The sequence below is a fragment of the Chelonoidis abingdonii genome, chromosome 1 (assembly GCF_003597395.2).
Source record: "Chelonoidis abingdonii isolate Lonesome George chromosome 1, CheloAbing_2.0, whole genome shotgun sequence".
Classification (NCBI taxonomy): Eukaryota; Metazoa; Chordata; order Testudines; family Testudinidae; genus Chelonoidis; species Chelonoidis abingdonii.
The window spans coordinates 23102483-23120402 of record NC_133769.1 but is presented as its reverse complement, the minus strand read 5'-3'; the positions used below and the strand labels follow the sequence as shown (position 1 = coordinate 23120402).

The window sequence follows — 17920 nt, the reverse complement described above, 5'->3', positions numbered from 1 at the left end:
CCTAATGGACATTTTCTCCACTGCAAGACACCTGGCAAAAACTGATTTTCATTTACTCATTTTAATTTAATCTTTGTTGAATCTACCCTGCCAGCTCTTGAGACCTGATCCAAAGCTCAATTAAATCAATGGGAATCTTCTCATTGGTTCCCATGGGCTTTGGTTCAGGCCACTATACACCAGTGCATATAGTTCACTAAAATGCATTTAGGCCTCGATTCAGCAAAGCATGTAAATACAGGCTCAGATTTAAGCACATGAGCCATTCCATCCCGCTTTAAGCAAAGCAATTCAGCCCCACTGATGACAATGGGACATAAGCCTGTGCTTCCGTGATCTGCTGAATCAAGGCATATTTCCCATCACTGAACGGCAAAATGGTAACACACCTGACTGCCAATGCATCAGTTTGAAACCAGAATAATGCAATTGTGACAGACTCTTCATCACACTAGTGTAAACCTTGAGTAATTCTACTCACTTCAGTAGACTTACGCCTGATATACACCAATGGAAGTGGGATAAGAATCATGCCCCAAAAGTTTCCACTGTTTTAAAATAAAGTTAAAAGAATAATGGATAGAATAAGGGGTTCTCAAACTTCATTGCACTGCGACCTCCTTCTGACAACAAAAATTACTACATGACCCCAGGAGGAGAGACTGAAGCCTGAGCCTGCCTGAGTCCCACTGCCCCGAGAGGAGGGGGCCAAAGTCCAACACCCCAGGTTGTGGGAAGCGAAGCCAAAGTCCAAGGGCTTCAGCCCTAGGCGGGCGGGGGGGAGGGGGGAAGTGTAACCTGAGCCCTGCCACCCACGGCTGAAGCCTTCCGGCTTCGGCTTCAGCCCTGGGTGATGCGGCTCAGGCTTTGGCTTTGGCCCCAGGCTGCAGCAAGTCTAATTCTAGCCCTGGACCACTTTGGGGTCCTGACCCACAGGTTGCAAACCGCCGGATATAGATACTTCCTTTGAAGGCATGATTTTATTAGAACTGCTGGCATTTTTTTTTAAAACCGCCTTTGGGTTTAGAAGTTATTTTTCCTCAGTTCATCATAAAATAATGTTTTTTTGGTTGAATATATAATATCTTTAATTAGCTTATTTTGCTGCAGACAGTCATAAAATGTCATTGCGTTACATGTGATATTCTGTGGTTGCTAATAACTGAGTGTAGTGAATAATCTTAGTGGACCCCAGGAAACTTCTCACATATGTAAGGCTAGCAGGATTTGCCCCTGATATTTTGCACTACAGATGGTTGGAAAATCGTGACATTTTTGCACCAAACTGGATGGATGGACAGAAAGACATTCATCAAGTTTTCAACCAGTTCTATTTGGCTTGTTACAAATAATGAGCTGGTGAAGATTTTTTTTTTAACAAACATGTTTTTGCTGAAAAATGGCCTTTGAAAATGAAAATGTCACCAAAACTTTTGTTTTGCAATGTTCCTCTTTTTTTTTGGACAAAAAATATTTTTTCAGTTTTCTTTTTTGTCCCTTTCTAAACCGTACCCTTGTTTCTCCCTTTTCAGCAACAAATAGCACATGGGTTAATAAAAAAGGAGAAAAGGATGAAAGAAAAGAAAAAAATTGAAAACTGGATATTTTTGAAATCAAATAATTTGGAAAGCAGTTTTCTGAATATTTTTTAGTCAGCTCTCTTGGAAAACTTTGAAAAGATACTGCTTTTGAAACTTTCACAAATTTTCATGATTTTTTCTCCACATCTTTCAACCAGCTCTAACCTTTATCATTAGGGACATTATAAAAGAAATCTGTAGTTCTAGTATTTGAGGAAATGTTGTACCATAGATCTACATTCTGCTCACAGGAAGGTAACCTTTTTGAAAAGCACCTAAGTGACTTAGATACTTTTGAAAATGTTACCTATAATCAGAGTCTTCATGTTGCTTACAAAGCTATGAAGTGTTGTAGGGCCAATATGCTCTTTGATGGCAATATGAGCAGAGATATTTGTAAATTATGTCTCAGAATGTATTACAGCTCATATAATGAACAATAATCAGTAATTCCTGAGGTATAAAACCATTTTTTCTCTTTTTGTCCTACTTTTATTTTAATTTGACCTTCAGTTTTTTTCCCCTGTACTATCCACTTCTACTGTACTTTACTTTTGCCAGCTTCTTAGCTTCATGCATTCACATGACTTGTACAGTGAATGAAAATTGTAAACCCAACAGTGAACCGTAAACAATTAGAAACTCATAGACTTAAATACAGTGCAAGAAACCCATGGGCACCACCCTCATTTGAACAGCCATCTTAACCCAAATTATCTCTCTCCCCTTCTGTTCTGCTTAATTCCAAAACTGCAAATTAATGCACTGATTTTCTTTTTCTTTCTTTCTTTCTTTCTTTCTCTTCAACTGTAAGTAAATATCAGGATATCAAATGGGTTAAGGGAAATATTCAGTTTTGCTGCTACAATGGGGACCTAGGCAGTGCCAGTGAGCATCTCACAAAGAAAATGCTGGTTTTATATTTTCTCTAATTAAGTTACACTGCATTTTACTGGGAGAAGAATGTTTCTCAGGCATGCTTTACTAATTTTTATTTTAATATGCTCTCAGCAGACAAACAAGAGCCCCTTTTAGGGAGAACAAACACATCTGAGGCTCCAAACGAAAAAATTAAGATTCTGGTAATTGATTCCTTCTGTTCCTACTTTTCCTGCTATTAATCAGGGCCTTTAACTTGCCATAGTCCCCTCTCATCTTCTGGGATTCTTCTCTGTGCTGTCCTTGCTGTCTACTGTCTTTGCAGTATTGGTTAATCATCTGCATTTCTGAATGGCTGAAAGCTCCAATGAAATCCTTTGGGTGGAACTGCAGTGCTCGTACAGAGCTGGCCCAGGTCCAGGGGGACCACTTGTCAGTCATGAAGGCCACCATATCTGAATCTAACACTTTGAAGTTGATCTTTGCTATGGTTTGCTTGAAGCTGTTCTCTGTTGCGATGCAATGGTAGAGTCCTCTGTCAGTATCCTGGACAGAGCGAATCAAGAGTCCTTGCTCAGTCAATATGATCCTTTCATTAAGTTTGACCTACAAGGACGAAAGTAAAAATAAACTTCTTATACAGCGTAATGGACAATTAATTATACAAGGCACATGTAATATCTTCTGATGACTCTTTTTCACATATGGGGAGCTTGTTCTGTGGAGAGTTTTACTGAATTTTATCTTTATTGTGATTTTCAACGTTATTATTAAAATTTGAGATGATCAAACCACAGAGACCAACCTAGGCCTTTAGGAGGAGCCACCATAAGGCAGGATTTTCAATCATCTCCAAAGAAGGTAGACCCCTAGGGGTAGAGAGACTTTTCTTTTCCAGTATTACAGACCTGGAGAGTCTGCCAGCTAACATCAGAGTGTTCTGCTAACATCCGCTGAAAGGAAGATGGAGTCCGTAAGACTGGTGGTTGATGTCTCACTGGACACTGGGTGGCTTTTGGGTAAATGTTTTAATTGGGTATTGGCACTAGAGGGCAATTCTATAAAGAATTATATATCTGGTGTAGAATCCATACAATGGTGTAAAAGTGACTGAGGGAAGGATGTCATTCTGTATTCAGTGTTGCACAGTCTGGAAGAAATTTACACAGCACACTATTTAGTTTTTGTTTCATGCCTATGACAGTAGATGATGGTGTTCTTATTAAATATTTCTATGTTGCGGCAACTCACATGTCATGAGGCTTTGCAGAAATCTATTTTGAGTAAGTCTATTGTCCTGAAATTTCCAGCCCAGTTCCTCAAGAAAAGGGGTTTTAGAATTCAGAGAGATTCAGCTTAGCTGAAAAGAAACAACCCTCTGATCCTTTCATGGTTCATCCAGTACTAATTCCAGCATGTGTTATTCCGACACAGTTACAAAACAGAAAGACAAAAGGGGACTCAGCTACAGTGTATGTTTTTCTTGAGTAAGGAATAAAGAATTGATTCTACATTGTAGCACAATGTTTGAGCCTTCTCTGAGCATACCTGAGACACAGCATGTTTTACTCAATAAACGCCTTATTAGTCCTCTCTCTCTCATTTCACAGGGTGGCTTGACATGAGTGAGTGTAACACTTTCCATTATTTATATTCTGTCACATGCACCATGTTACCGTCTTACTCTTACAACAGATGTTCCTTTTTTTTTCCTCCAAAGAATATCTGCCTCAGATTTGAAATGGAAATGATGTTTCCTTTTTGTATCACTCAAGGAAAGCATTTTATTGTATGTTAGAGTACTGAAACTTGAGAGCCTTGGAGCGTGCAGTAATGGAAAATGTGATTACACCGCAGTGGGGAAAATGCTTGCAGCCTTAAGTGTTTTTAGCTCAGGCTAATTTCTTGCTAAGGAAACCTGCCCCATTTCCCCTCACTCTCTCTTTTATCTTCTCCATTGCACGAAGGTGCTGCTGTAACCAGACCTAGCTCCTTGCTTTTACACATCTTGTTTCTTTTATGCCTGTTTCCTCAGACCAACAGCATGTGCTGACTGAGCAAATATTCCCATTACAATCACCTTGTTGTAGAGGAAAGATTTTCTAGTTAGTGTTTTGAATATAGGTGTAGCCTGGAATTTTCTAAGGGAATTAGGTGCCCAATTCCCATTAAAAGTCAACTGGAGTGAAGTGCCTAACTCTCTTAAGCTCCTTTGAAAATCTCAGCTGTAATTTATAATGAGAGCTGTCACTCCCCATGCCAAACTAAAATATATTCATGTAACTTTCCTAACCTGCTTCATCATAACCAGACTGTCTGAGCCCCCTGACTAAATGCACTCCCCTCCCACTCCAGCCCCAGATTGATCTGTGCTACTCAGCTGCATTACTCACCTCTTTCCTTCGGTCATTGTCTTTCTGTAAGAGCCATTTAATGGATGCCTGGGGAGATTTAGGGGTGCACTCAAGAAAGGTGGTGTTGTTTTTCACTCCGTACTGAATGACTTCTGCTGCATTTCTGTACGCTAGGAAGCAAGAGGGGGCAGATAAGACTATTGTACTACTGATGTCTAATTCTAACTTGGAAAGCAAACATTTACATGTCAGCAAAACTGGCAACCAAGGCTCCTTAACCTAGCTGAGTCACACCCTGTCTTAGACTCACTAGACTGAAGACGTCCAGAAATCTGTAATTCAGGGCATAAATCTATAAAAGAAAAGGAATTAAGTTTGGAGAAACTTCAGGCCAAATCAAACTGCAAATATTTCAGCCCTGGGCACAGACTGTTCTGAGAAATTAGGGCACCTGCTTGTGGGTTTAAATCCTGTTTGGTGCAGCCTAGGAATAATAAAAGGACAAAGGGAACTTTTTCTACCCGGTGCTCTCAGGCAGCAGCAGGCCAGGGCATCATCCTAGTTGTCTCTGTGGCCCATCAGTGACTGTCAGTAGCAAAAATTCCCAACATCTGGAGACAGGACACTAGATGGGGTGGGGGGCTCTGAGTTACTACAGAGCATTCTTTACCAGGTATCTGCCTGGCAGATCTTGCGCACATGCTCAGGGTGTAATTGATCACCATGTTTGGAGTCGGGAAGGTATATGTATGCTAGCAAGCAAGCTAGAGATAATGAGGTTAGTTCAATCAGGGAGGATGAGGCCCTGTTCTAGAAGCTAAGGTGTGAAAACCAAGAGAGGAGAAACTGATTCTGTATGCTTGCTAGCATATATATACCTGCCCCTGGAAATTTCCACTACGTGCATCTGACGAAGTGGGTATTCACCCACAAAAGCTCATGCTCCAAAACGTCTGTTAGTCTATAAGGTGCCACAGGATTCTCTGCTGCTTTTAAAGCATTAGACTGGCCATGCATGGGAGTAAGATGGAGTAAGGCACAGGTCGTCAAAGGGATTTAGGCACCTAACTCCCTTTGAAATCTTTTGAGGATCTGGGTCTAAATTACAGGTTTCACCCCGTTTGGCCTTGCCTGGATTTGGGAGTAGAAGGAGCCTTAGCTCCATTGCCTCAACTCATTGGGCAGTATGTATGGTCCGGTGTACATTGGGTTGTAAAATACTTCATGAAAAGGGATAAAATAATTTACTTGTCCCTCAGTGCAAAGAGGGAAAGAGGAAGAATTGTGACTCAGAGTGGTGCCCAAGTCACAGTGCACCCTGGGGCTATTCTGGGGTGTGTGTGTGAGGGAGAGGAGGCACAGCTTTCACACCAACTCTTGCTCAGGGCTGTGACCAAAAACACAATCTAGCCCCAAACGACTTTACAGTTCAGCATAATCATCAGGTGCAAGATTGGAACAGGTGGGTGTAAAGGACATGGGCAGAAGTATGTGGGGAACTAGAGCAGTCAACAGTTTCCCTAGAGCTGACTCAAATCAGTGCAACCTGACTCTCACTTTATAATATCTCATGCCATTTTATCACACAAAGACACTACTTCATGTAAAATACAAGGAAAGGATGTTAAGGAAAAAAAATCTATCTCAGGTTTGGAAAATGACTGTGCTTTTTTGCTGCTTTACCAGTAAACCACACACCTGACATGAAGAATGAGTCACATGAAGGAAAGTTCAAGTGATCTTTAACAGTATGATCATCTTTCAATTACAGTACCTTTCAAGTTAAATCCTCGGCACTGAGTCATAGGATTTCCATGTCTCACATCTTGTCTACGACTCCGCCTGTAATATTTGGGAAGTACAAACTATGACTCTAAAATAGCCACAGTGTAAAACTATTCACCAAATTATATATTAGTATCAGTGGTCATGACTTACTGTAAACAATTCCATGTTTTGCAATTGGCATGCATATAAAGCCCAGACTATTTAAATCAATGGAAGTTTTCCCACTGAAGTCAAGGGAAGCAGAGCGGAGTGCTAAGATTGATCCTATTCAGGAAAATAACAGACTCTTCTGAACCTCAAAGGAGATGAGTTGTATTCAGGTTTCTGAGAAAGGTTTCAGTTGGCTTGTATTGTATCCAAACTGGTTCATCCATTCTTCACTATCAAGCAGTATGTCCTTCCAACAGTCTCTGTTGTACAGTGGAGCAACCTAAAGCTCAGAGGTTTCACATACAGGGGTTCATACAAACTTTGTCAGTTCCTTTTGGAGGCCAGGGCAGTCTTGTAGGATCAATGACTGCTCTTCATCAATTACTCACTATTTGATATTTGATATTTAGATAGGTTACTTAGGCCAGTGTTTCCAACTTGCCTAAGTAGTCTGATTACCAGAGGTACAGAACTCCCACACCCGTCATTAGTTCTCATTGGCGAAGTTGAGATTGCTCTGCATCTCAGAAAAACACATTACTTATTTTGGTGCTAACTATGGATTTACCCGTACTGCTGTAGGCAATTGGTATGGAAATGTGTGCCAGAATCTCTCTGTGTCTTGGTTTCCTCATCTGTCATATAGGATGAGTAATATTGCTCTGCTTCAAGGGGATATGGAGAATTCTAAGTCATTAATGTTTGTGAAGTGCTCTGGGATCATCAGGTGGTCATGCTTTATCCTATCATAACTATTTTTCTCCACATGAATTCATGCCTCTCATCCCAACACAAAATTTGGTGGATGTCTCTCTGTGTCTCTGCCTGACTTTAGAATTTGCAGCAAAACCTGAAACAAGGCAAGTGTTAAGTCGCTTAGGATTTTGTTGTCTTCTTTTGTATTTAATATTCAGTGTGCAAAATGCTGCAGCACTATAACATGGCCTGAATGATCTACAGATGAGAGAGAAAATAGTGAACATCAGAGTAGGAAAATATCTAGGTCAACCATAATTTGCTGTGGTCTTTCAGAAGCTGCTCCCGCATCCCACTAACCTAATCAAGAGACCTTATCCTGACAGTTTACTATTTATCCAGAAATAAGAAGTGGCAATGTTTGTTTGGGGAGGATGTGTTTGTGGGTGTTTTCAGGACATAAGTTAAAAGTCAGGTGTTTTGAGGTTATGTTGTGTGGGATGACACACAGCAGGCAGAGAGGTGGCGAGAGAAAGATTGACCGTAGAAAGATACTACTGTCTAGACTTGGGGATTTGGCTTGAATTACTGATGTTTTCTCCAGCACAAGCTGTTTCTTTAGATAAAGAAACAACTCATTTCCCTAGCATATGAAAAACAGACTGTTTTCCATACTGTGTTTGGTGTTTATTTTGGTCTGCTGTAAGAAACACATTACAAACAAAATGTTAGCAGCAGTATAAAACCCAATGGAAATAACATGGATATACATGATGGAAATGGCAAGAGGTCAGCTGGAAATTATAAATATTGGGCCTGAGTTTCCACTTTGTTATACCTCTCAACAGTTTAAGTTGTGTTGGCTTCAGGTGGGCTGAGAATCAGAGAGCTGGAGCCAGCACCTGACGATTCCCCATCCTCCCACCATGGCCTTTGCTTGGTGTCCCAAAGAATCTGTCGTGAAGACAAGAGGTCAAATGCTGAATTTTGCAAATTGTAAACAAATACTACTACTACACAAAAATGCAAGGTACCTGCACCATAAAATATACTTTGCTTTATGAGTGCTTTATGAGTAAATCCCATGCAAGGGGTGGTCAGTAGCTGCCCTAACCCAGGAGAAGTCCAGCAAAGAAATTGTCTCTGTTCCATTTTTGCTCCCAGATGTTAATAATGGACAACTAGCACCTCATCAACTGGCTGGTCCACTGGGGGATGGAGCCAAGGTTCCACCCATTTCCCATCCCTCTCTGTCAGCTCCCCAAATACCTGCAAAGGGAGAAGTACCAAGCACACAGTCCCCGGGCTTTTCCTTGCATCTACAACTGTGCTCCTGCACGGGCCAGGCTAAGACCCCACTTGTAATGAAAAGTTTAGTTTGATAATATTTCACACAATGTTCATTAGATATTCTGTAGTCATTTGTATAAGCAGTGAACCCTCAGTAATATGAGACCGCACTACAGCCTTCTGCTATTAAATATTTCTCCAGAGAAGTGGCGCGAGATTGCTATTTTGCATAAAAGGTATGGTTTGTGCTCAGTGAGAACTAGAGACTTTCTGTTGTAAATTAAAGGAAAATTGCTTTGTCTGCTTTAATGAACCTCATGTTGAAAATCCCAAATCTAGTGGATATGATATGGAAATGAAATTTGCCTGTATTGGTCTGTTTCCCAGAGCAGGGTGGGAAACAGTCTTCTTGTCCTGTGAATATTTTTGAGAGTTTGAAAATATTTACCATCCTGAATGGGGTTGAAAAGTCAAAATCTCAAAAATGTTTGCAAATTGAAAAATTTGTAAAAATCGGTTCATGTCAGTCGAAAACTTTTGTTTCAATAATTTGTAAATGTTTTGTTTTCATTTCAGCTTTTTTCCATTTAAATCTATTTTTGCCTAATGAGTGTACATTTTTAACTAGAATAAATGATTTTGGGTTTGGTTTGTTTCAAAAATATTGAAATGGAATACTTTGACAATTTCCAAACTTTTTTATTTCAATATTTTTCAAGTCAAGAGATTTGTTGAAACAGACCCAGCTCTATACATAGTTTTGGTGTCAACAAATCAGTGTTTTTTGATGAAAAATGTCTCTGAAAAATTCCAGACCAACTTGTTTCCCTATAAATAGTCCTTTTCAGTGAGGAGAAACACAGAATATAAAGGTTTAATGCACCAGATAGTCTTCTGCATGAAACGCATTACTATGATAGTTACATTCACAGCGATTTTAAACAAAGGCAAAGGCATCACTGGATTCTGATTCTATTCCCACATCGGCATTACCTCAGTGTAACTTCATTAAAATCGATGCAAACGTGGTATGCCAGAGGAGGATTTGGCCCTTGTTGCTTTAAAATTAGAATAAAATCTTTCTTTCACAATGTATTGTTTTTAATATAAAAAGTGATCTCTTTAGTGGATAGTTTTGGTCAGTGTGCAATGCCAAAAACAACAGGTATTTCACTATTATTTTTAAAGAAGCCAGCAACAACAACAACAAAACCCAATCCCCTTCTGCTATCACATTATATGAGCCATGACTACATATGAAAGTAAACCCCGACTTGTACTTTTCTTGCAAATCCCATCAGACTCCTCACCTCTTCCCTGTTGGGTAGAACCTGGAGCAAGAATTGCCATCCCAAGCGCAGTAAGGATCTCTGGCTAGGCAGCAGTCAGCACAGGCTGTTCCATAGATATGGCAGCGATGCAAAGATACCTGCGTGATCCCTTCATCCGAGCTCACATATAACTGTTGCTGTTGAAGGCAATGGAAACATTTATTTCAGATGTGGAGCCTAGAGGAGCAGCTTTACCCAGGACCTTAGTTAACATATGCATAAAGCCTTCAATTCGTTTTGGAATGAACTAAAACCCAAGAAGTGAGGCACTAAAGGGTTCAAAGCCAAAATAAATAGAAATCTCCCAGGTTAATATGCTTATAACATTACCATCTCCTGTTATAAAATACTTAAAATGCCATGGAGAATGCTAATGGTTTTTTGGACATTGAATCTCATTATTTTGTCCCGTTGCAGCAGGTCTGAGTTAATATAGTTCAGATTTGAGGACTTGGTCCTTAGTGACGGTTACTGAATCAAGCCTTTGAGATAAGTAAGTCCTCTGCATACAGTCTCCTTAAGAAATACCGTGCAAAGCTTCTAGTTGGATTTATCCAGGGCATAGATTCCATAAACACAAAACTTAGAGGTCACTATGGACTAGATTCTGAGAATCTTACCTTAAATAGAACCTTACTCCAGGTCAATGGGGCCACTGGAGTCAATGAGACCACTCATGGAGTAAGGATCATTCAAGGTGAGTGAAGCCATCAGAATCTGGAGCAAAATGACTGGTTCTAACCAAAAGCCAGTTAAATAGCATTTCTTAAAGTGGAAATAAACCCTGGATAGGAGCATACCTGAACTGTGGTGGCCTGAGTCCCTCTCTCTCATAACGCTGGCAAATCTCATGGAGTTTAATTTCATAAATAGTAATTAATTAATTAATAATTCTGAAAAGTCTTTGGCACAATTCAGTAAATTTAAATTGTTTGAATACAGAATTTTAGCTACCTTTTATTATGATTGCGCAGTCACACAACTATTATGATCACCATCACCATATTAATGATTCATGTCAAAATAGCCATTATGAATTAGCTTGACAGACACAATCTCATCATAGGCCCCATACCACCATTTCTACACTCCCCAAGCGCTGAATGAATAATTTAGACAAATAGCTTCAGTCTATGGATTGTGATGTGAGTGGTTATATGGTAATTTTTTTGTTCCCTAATTGGACTTTTTATCAGTTGAAAATAACCAATATTGAACAATGCACTAGTGGATTTTGTCCTGACGGTGCTGGGATAGATCCTTAGCCAGTGCAAATTGGGAGTCAGAGGTGCTACACTGAACATCTATGTGTCCATATTTAGTATGGTGCATCCTAGTTAGCCTTTTTAGGACCTTAAGTTAATTCTGTTCTCAGATAATAACCACTAAATGAGTGTTCCACTTTCCTTTACCTTTTTAGATGAAATCTTCATTGTTGTTATGGGAGCATTATTCTGAAAGACAAATCACATTTATATGCCATCTTTTATTTATTATGCATGATATTAAACTTTAACGTTTTGTAAGCCACAGTCATTTCTAGATAAACCATTCTTTTCCAGACTCTTGAGGGGATGTCATTCACACCTAATCATCTTTTGCCACAACTCAACAAACATGACATAAACACAAAGTTTGAGTCAGTAAATATATTGGCTGCATGAACCTCTGGACTTGACTCAGACACATTAACAAGTTCTCACACTTCCGGCTGAACTGCTCTTAAGAGCTGACTCACTACTACAGATAGGCAGTATGTGTTTGCAAACCATCACTTTCCCTCTCTTTGGAAGGCACAGCCTTTGTTCTTGGAAGGTGACAGCATGCAGGAATCATGTAACAGCTCATATGTAATTAGCACATGATCTGGACAAGAAGAATTAATATTTCTTCCACAGTGTATCTACAATGCGTACACTTTGGTTACTGTCCAACACATGATTTTAGATTATCAACAAGAAATACCAACATTACAAATGATGTGTTGTGTTACTGAATTTTTGTTTTTGCTCAGTGCACTCAGTGGACACTGCACACTACTGTATGTAGTTTTCAGCGTCATTTATTATCTGTGTCGAACTGAATGTTAAAGAACACCCTTTGGAGTTACTACATCCACTGTGTTAAACCAATGAAACAATCTATTATTCTCATCAAAATTAATGGTGTAAATGATGGCAATGGTAATGACAATCATTATTTTGGGGATCAAGGAAGAGATGGATGACATTGTGGTAGGTCAAGATTAGAGTGTGGCACACCAGAAGAGCTGTGAAGAGGTCCAGGGCTGGAATTGAAAGGGGCTTTGCAGAAATTGGAAGTTGCTCAGAATTGGGGCTGTGGGGTTGTAACATTTCAGGACTGAATACTTGGGAGCTAGGAAATCTGAGTTCAGTTCCATGTTTCTCTAGAAGCTTCCTGTTTGACCTTGAGCAAGTTGCTTAGTTTTTCTGGGCCTCAGTTTCCCATCTGTAAAATGAGGGATAATAGTACTTCCCTACCACACAGAGATGCTGTGAGGACAGATACAGTAAAGATTATAGAGTGTTCAGATGCTACAGTAGGGGGGACATAAATACCTAAGGTGATGATACGTGCATTGGCAGATGTTGGGGCTCAGGACTGGAGCAGTAAAAGTTTAGTAAGTGAGAAATGAGTCACACTGACATAGCTGTAAGGGGTTAATGCCAGATTAATCATAGAATACCAGAGTTGGAAGGGAGTTCATTTAGTCCAACCCCTTGCTAAAACCAGGATGAATCCCCACAAGTATTTTTGCCCTAGATCCCTAAACGGCCCCCTGAAGGGCTGAACTCACAACCCTCTGTTTAGCAGGCCAATGCTCAAACCACTGAGCTATCCCTCCCCTCAAGGTCTTACTACCAGTTCATGTCTAATGGGTAGTAAATTTGCAGAGGTCAGTCTGTGGAACACATGCAGTGCCTACTCCCTCCTTGCTTTGAACAGTTCTTTCAGTGTAGGGTGATCAGACAGCAAATGTGAAAAATCGGGACAGTGGGTGGTGGGTGTTAGGAACCTATACAAGAAAAAGACCCAAATATTGGGACTGTCCCTATAAAATTGGGACATTTGGTCACCCTATTTCAGTGTCTCATTTTCACAAACACTGAAGTAGATCAAAAAGGCCCCAGTTTGTGTCTGCAGTGCTGGCCTGGGGCTCTGTCTTTTGTGTCTTGCGTGGAAACAAGATTAAGTAGCTTTGCTCCAGCCGTCTTTCTCACTGCAATCTGTCAAATGCCACTTTGAGTCTCAGATTCCACTTTCCCTCTCAGAGCTACTTTTCAAAAAGAAAATACTTGACAGCACTACCACATGTTTTACTTAGTCTCTGCCTTTACGTACACTAAGCCCATGCTACCCTTGTCCCCTCTGTTTTTGAGAGTCATTAATAAAGCCCCAGCGCAACTACATATGTTTTGAGCCCGGAGCTTATGCTAGAGTGATCTTGAGGGCTCAGAAAGTAATGATGAGAAGACCAAGCAGAGGACTGAGAGTCATGACCCCTGGGTTCTCTCCCAGGTTTTGTTATAGACTTCCCATGAGCCCTTGCCTTCCCTGCCTAAATTCCCCTGCTCTGAATGGAATGAATAATATTTCTGGTGAAAGAAGTCCCACACAATATTATTCATATGCACTTTTTGAAAAAGCTAGGCTCAGTTTTCCACACAAGGTATAACAAGACCATTTAAATTCACAGGTAGCTCATCCTGGGGTACAAAGCAACTGGGGAACCCGGGTTGAGACAGGCATGTATGAAGGTGGGCAGAGGAGGAGGTTGTGCAGAGATGGCAGTTCCTTGTATGGCTTGTCCAAGGGAGGGCCTCTGTTCACAGGGGAGAAGGGGGTATGCTTCCTTGGAGTGCCCAAAGAGGGCTCGGAGGAGATGGAGCTATGACCTTGCCCCTTCCACACCTGCCCACACAGCAAGTTAGCTGCACCATAGCAAGTGGGCTGCCTAGTCCCTCTGCACAACAGGCTGAGCTGTGCTGGGTACAGAGAAGCTCAGCCTAGATCTGCATCACTTGCCTTGAGTCTCCTAGTAAATGGCAGTCCACTTGCAAATTTCAAAGAGCTTTCACCAGTAGGGTGAACAGTTCGTTATTTTTCTAATAGGCAGCTAGAATGATTGACAGAGACTCTTTTATTGTTTTTTCCATTAATTGTTTATGCCTCTTTTCAGCTTAGGGTGATTTAGGCCTAAAGTTTTTTGACTCCAGTGACATCTGGCTTTAAAGAACTTGAGTAAAGTAAAAACAACACCAGTTTGCTTCAAATCTGTGGCTCATAATCAGAAAGCTTATAGTATAATCAAAGAAGTTTAAAAAAAAAAAGAAAGAAAGAAAAAGAAAAACTGAGATTCCAGCTGCAAATGGCTGCTGCCTCAATATGTGATGCCAATGATAAAAGTCTCCCGCTGGCAGTCAGTATTACATGACCTCTTAAAAAATGTGATTATCAAAATCCTTTGAGCCAGGATGACAACATAAGAAAAACAAGGCATTTGAATGTAGAAAAAAAGATTTAAGCCCATTTATACTCCACAGTACACTAGACATCACCTTATTCCTACTTCCTTCAGTTGGAGGGCATCAAGCTGACATTCCACTAATTTATTTGATCTTTTATCAAGTGCTAGTCACCCTTGCTAAAGTGCTTTAGACAAAGTGTTTGTGTGAACATGCATGTTGGAGGAATGAAAGGGGGCGCAAGACAAACCTGAAAAACCTCCAGTTCTTCTAAAATGAGCTCTCCACTTGCAGAAGAGTTGGTGGGTAGGACAACAACTTTCTGTACAGTCCCCTGATCTGGAACACAGAGAGAGGACAGATGAATTCTTACCAACTAGGAAAAAATATTAGAGGAAAAAGCATAATGGAGAGAAGGGTGGAAATGATTTTCATAAATTCATAGATTTAAAGCCCTGGGGGGACCATTAGATCATCTAAGTCTAACCCCCGTGTAGAATGCAGACCATAGAACTTCATCCAGTTACTCCTGTAATGAGCCCAATAACTTTGTGTTTGATTTTAAAATATCTGTAATAACTCTTTCTAGTGGGATTCATTCAAGCAGGCAATAGATATATAAAGGGATTAGACTTTTCTCCCACAGTTTTTTGATTAAGTCATGGTCAGATATTTATTTATTCATTCATTTATGTATTATTATTTTATAGCACCCACAAGTAACAGTCAGAATTAGGTCCCCGCTGTACTCGGTGCAAACCCAGAGGAAAAAGCAGCCCCTGCCACAAAGAGTTTACAATCTAAAAACACAAGAGAAACAAAGGAAAGTGAGAAATGGATACAATGCCAAATTTTATGTGCAATGCATGGCAACATATAACAGAAACTAATCACATGTAAGCAACCTGCATGGTACAAATAATCACATGTAAGCAACCTGCATGGTACAGTGCAGGAATCAGTTTTAACTTGGGTGAGATGCAAGCTCTAGCCCGTGTGGGTTGGTGTGCACCATCAATAATTGGGGCCTTATGTAGCAAAAGAAGCCACTTTTTTGATCCACATGGCAATCAAGGTTGTCCATGGGGAATGCATGAAAACTGCTCTCCCCACAGTGGCATCATAAAAACACATAATAGCATGTAGTCTCTATCCCCAAAATCAATTTGCAAGCATTACATTTGAAATGGAGATTGAGGTGGGGCTTGAAAGAGGGCAAGTAGTGGATTTATGGTTCAAGGAGGATGTTCAGGGATTGGTTCAGGGAGGACATTCTGTGTGAAAGGGATGGCATGGATGGTAGCGTGTGAGGTGACACAATATGATTCAGGAACAAATAAAATGGGAAAGATTTATATTTTATTAATTATTATTAGTAGTGTTACCATAGCACCCAGGGGCCTGTGTCATAGACCAGAACTCCATTGTTTTAGGGCCTCTAAGGTAGGGACAAATGTATTGCATTTGATGCAGTGGAAAAGGCAGTGTCAGAAGATGGACTCAAAGAAAGGTTTGAGATGGTAAGAGTGATAGACTAGAAAGATCTTAGCAGCTAATTTTATGCTGCTCAGCCAGAACTTTGTTGGCTCTTTAGAAAACCATGAGCTTTGCGCTACATCTACACTATGAGATAGGGGTGTGATTCCTCTGCTCATGTACACGTAATTTGTGCTGGCTCTCACAAGGCCAGTGTGAGAATGAACAGCAGAATAGCTGCTATTGCACCACCGAGCCCCACTGAGCAGTTACCCATCCACTGTGCTTCTGCTGCCTCTACCTGTGCTACTGAGACTACAGTGTAATTTATACTCATGCTAGTTAGAAGACAGCTAGCACAAATATTTGTACATGAGCACAGGAATCACACCTCTATCTCATAGTGTAGACATATCCTTAGATGAAAAAAGGGTTATGGGCGTAGGTGCTGGAACTAGGGTGCAGGGGAGGCTGCAGCACCTCCTGGCTTGAAGTAGTTTCCATCATATACAGGGTTTACAGTTTGGTTCAATGGCTCTCAGCACCCCCACTATACAAATTATTCCAACACCCATGGCTATGGCTTCCTCTTGTCTGGAAGGACTAGAACTCAGACTGACTATAACAAACCTATTTTGCTCTATATTGTCACAGAGGAGCAAGATCAAAGAGTTTGTATCTCACTTTTCTCATGAAATGTTTCAATAATAATGTTGAATTGAGCAGGTCAGTAAAATGTTAGAGCTGCCATGTGTACACGTGTGCGTGCGCATTTCTGCGTGTAGGGAAGTGATCTGAGCTTTCCAGGCAATCTATGATGTTGACAGAAGAAAGCAAAAGCGGGAGACTTGTGATTTTGTTTTTAAGGTCAGTGACTACATTCCATAGCTGGAGTTAGAATGCAAGTTGGTTGATGTAAATAATTTAAATCATTCTTTTTCCCCAGTGTAAGCTAGCAGATAGGCATACCTTGGCTTCAAAATAAAGAATTGTACTCATATATAATAATCTTGACCACACACCTAAACCACACTGTTGTTTTATAACATTAAATCAAGAAACTTAAAGCAGCCAAGATATAAAAAAATGTATAGCTATCAACTGTACGTGCTCAGAACATTTTAGCCATGAATATTTCATGAGGATTTGTTCTATGGTTATCGTTTGTCCTCATTATGCAATGATATGATGAACCAGTTCTTTCAGAAGAAACTTTCTTGAAACTAAATCTTTTGACAGTACCCCAGTGGTCTGGACAGGGTGCCAGCATTAGCAAAACTATGAGGACCTGAAAGAGATTTACTGGCTGCCAGGACCTACACGATCCCTAAACTCCCTGAATACTGTGGAATGTCCTTCCATGGAGCTGAGATGAAGAGCATGTGTGTGTGTGGATAAGGCACCAGCCTTTACCTCTACAAAGCCAATCAAATAGTCATGAATATGTGTGGCTTATACATATAGTCTGTCTCTACTCCCTCTCCTTCTTACCTCCCTTCACAGAATTGTGTTATGACTCTTCTCCAGCAATGTCCTTTGTTCTCTCAGTATCAGGATATACAATATACTGGTGGGGAGGAGTTGCTCATTGTGATGAATTTTGGAAAACACTCTCAACTGCCTGTCCTGTGTCCTGTAAACCTCACTTACAGGATGTAAAATACTCAAACACACATTGGTACAGACCCTTTCTGTCCTCACACGTGCAATATGGGTCTGACCCATACAAAAGTAAGTGTATTTCAACTGTGTAGCAATCCATGCCACATGTTTAAAACTGTAAACTGGACTTCAATGCACAAACCCTGAAATGGAATGCTGAAATGAGAGTTTGCAGGAGGAGACCAGTATGGGCATTTATATAACTACACACTGATATGAGCACACAA

General features: G+C 40.4%; 1 protein-coding gene across 1 annotated transcript in view; it reads right to left on the bottom strand.

Annotated features, from left to right (window-relative positions):
* Positions 1–1383: 1383 nt before the first annotated feature.
* SEMA3C (semaphorin 3C) overlaps positions 1384–17920 on the bottom strand; it is a 149658-nt gene continuing 133121 nt past the window's right edge. Inside the window, exons 13-18 of the mRNA XM_032802095.2 lie at positions 14806–14894; positions 11481–11522; positions 10048–10205; positions 6588–6655; positions 4853–4983; positions 1384–3065 (exon numbers count right to left, since the gene is read on the bottom strand). Coding sequence (XP_032657986.1) covers positions 2652–3065; positions 4853–4983; positions 6588–6655; positions 10048–10205; positions 11481–11522; positions 14806–14894 — 902 coding nt within the window. The 3' untranslated portion in view covers positions 1384–2651. The remainder of the gene's footprint in view (positions 3066–4852; positions 4984–6587; positions 6656–10047; positions 10206–11480; positions 11523–14805; positions 14895–17920) is intronic.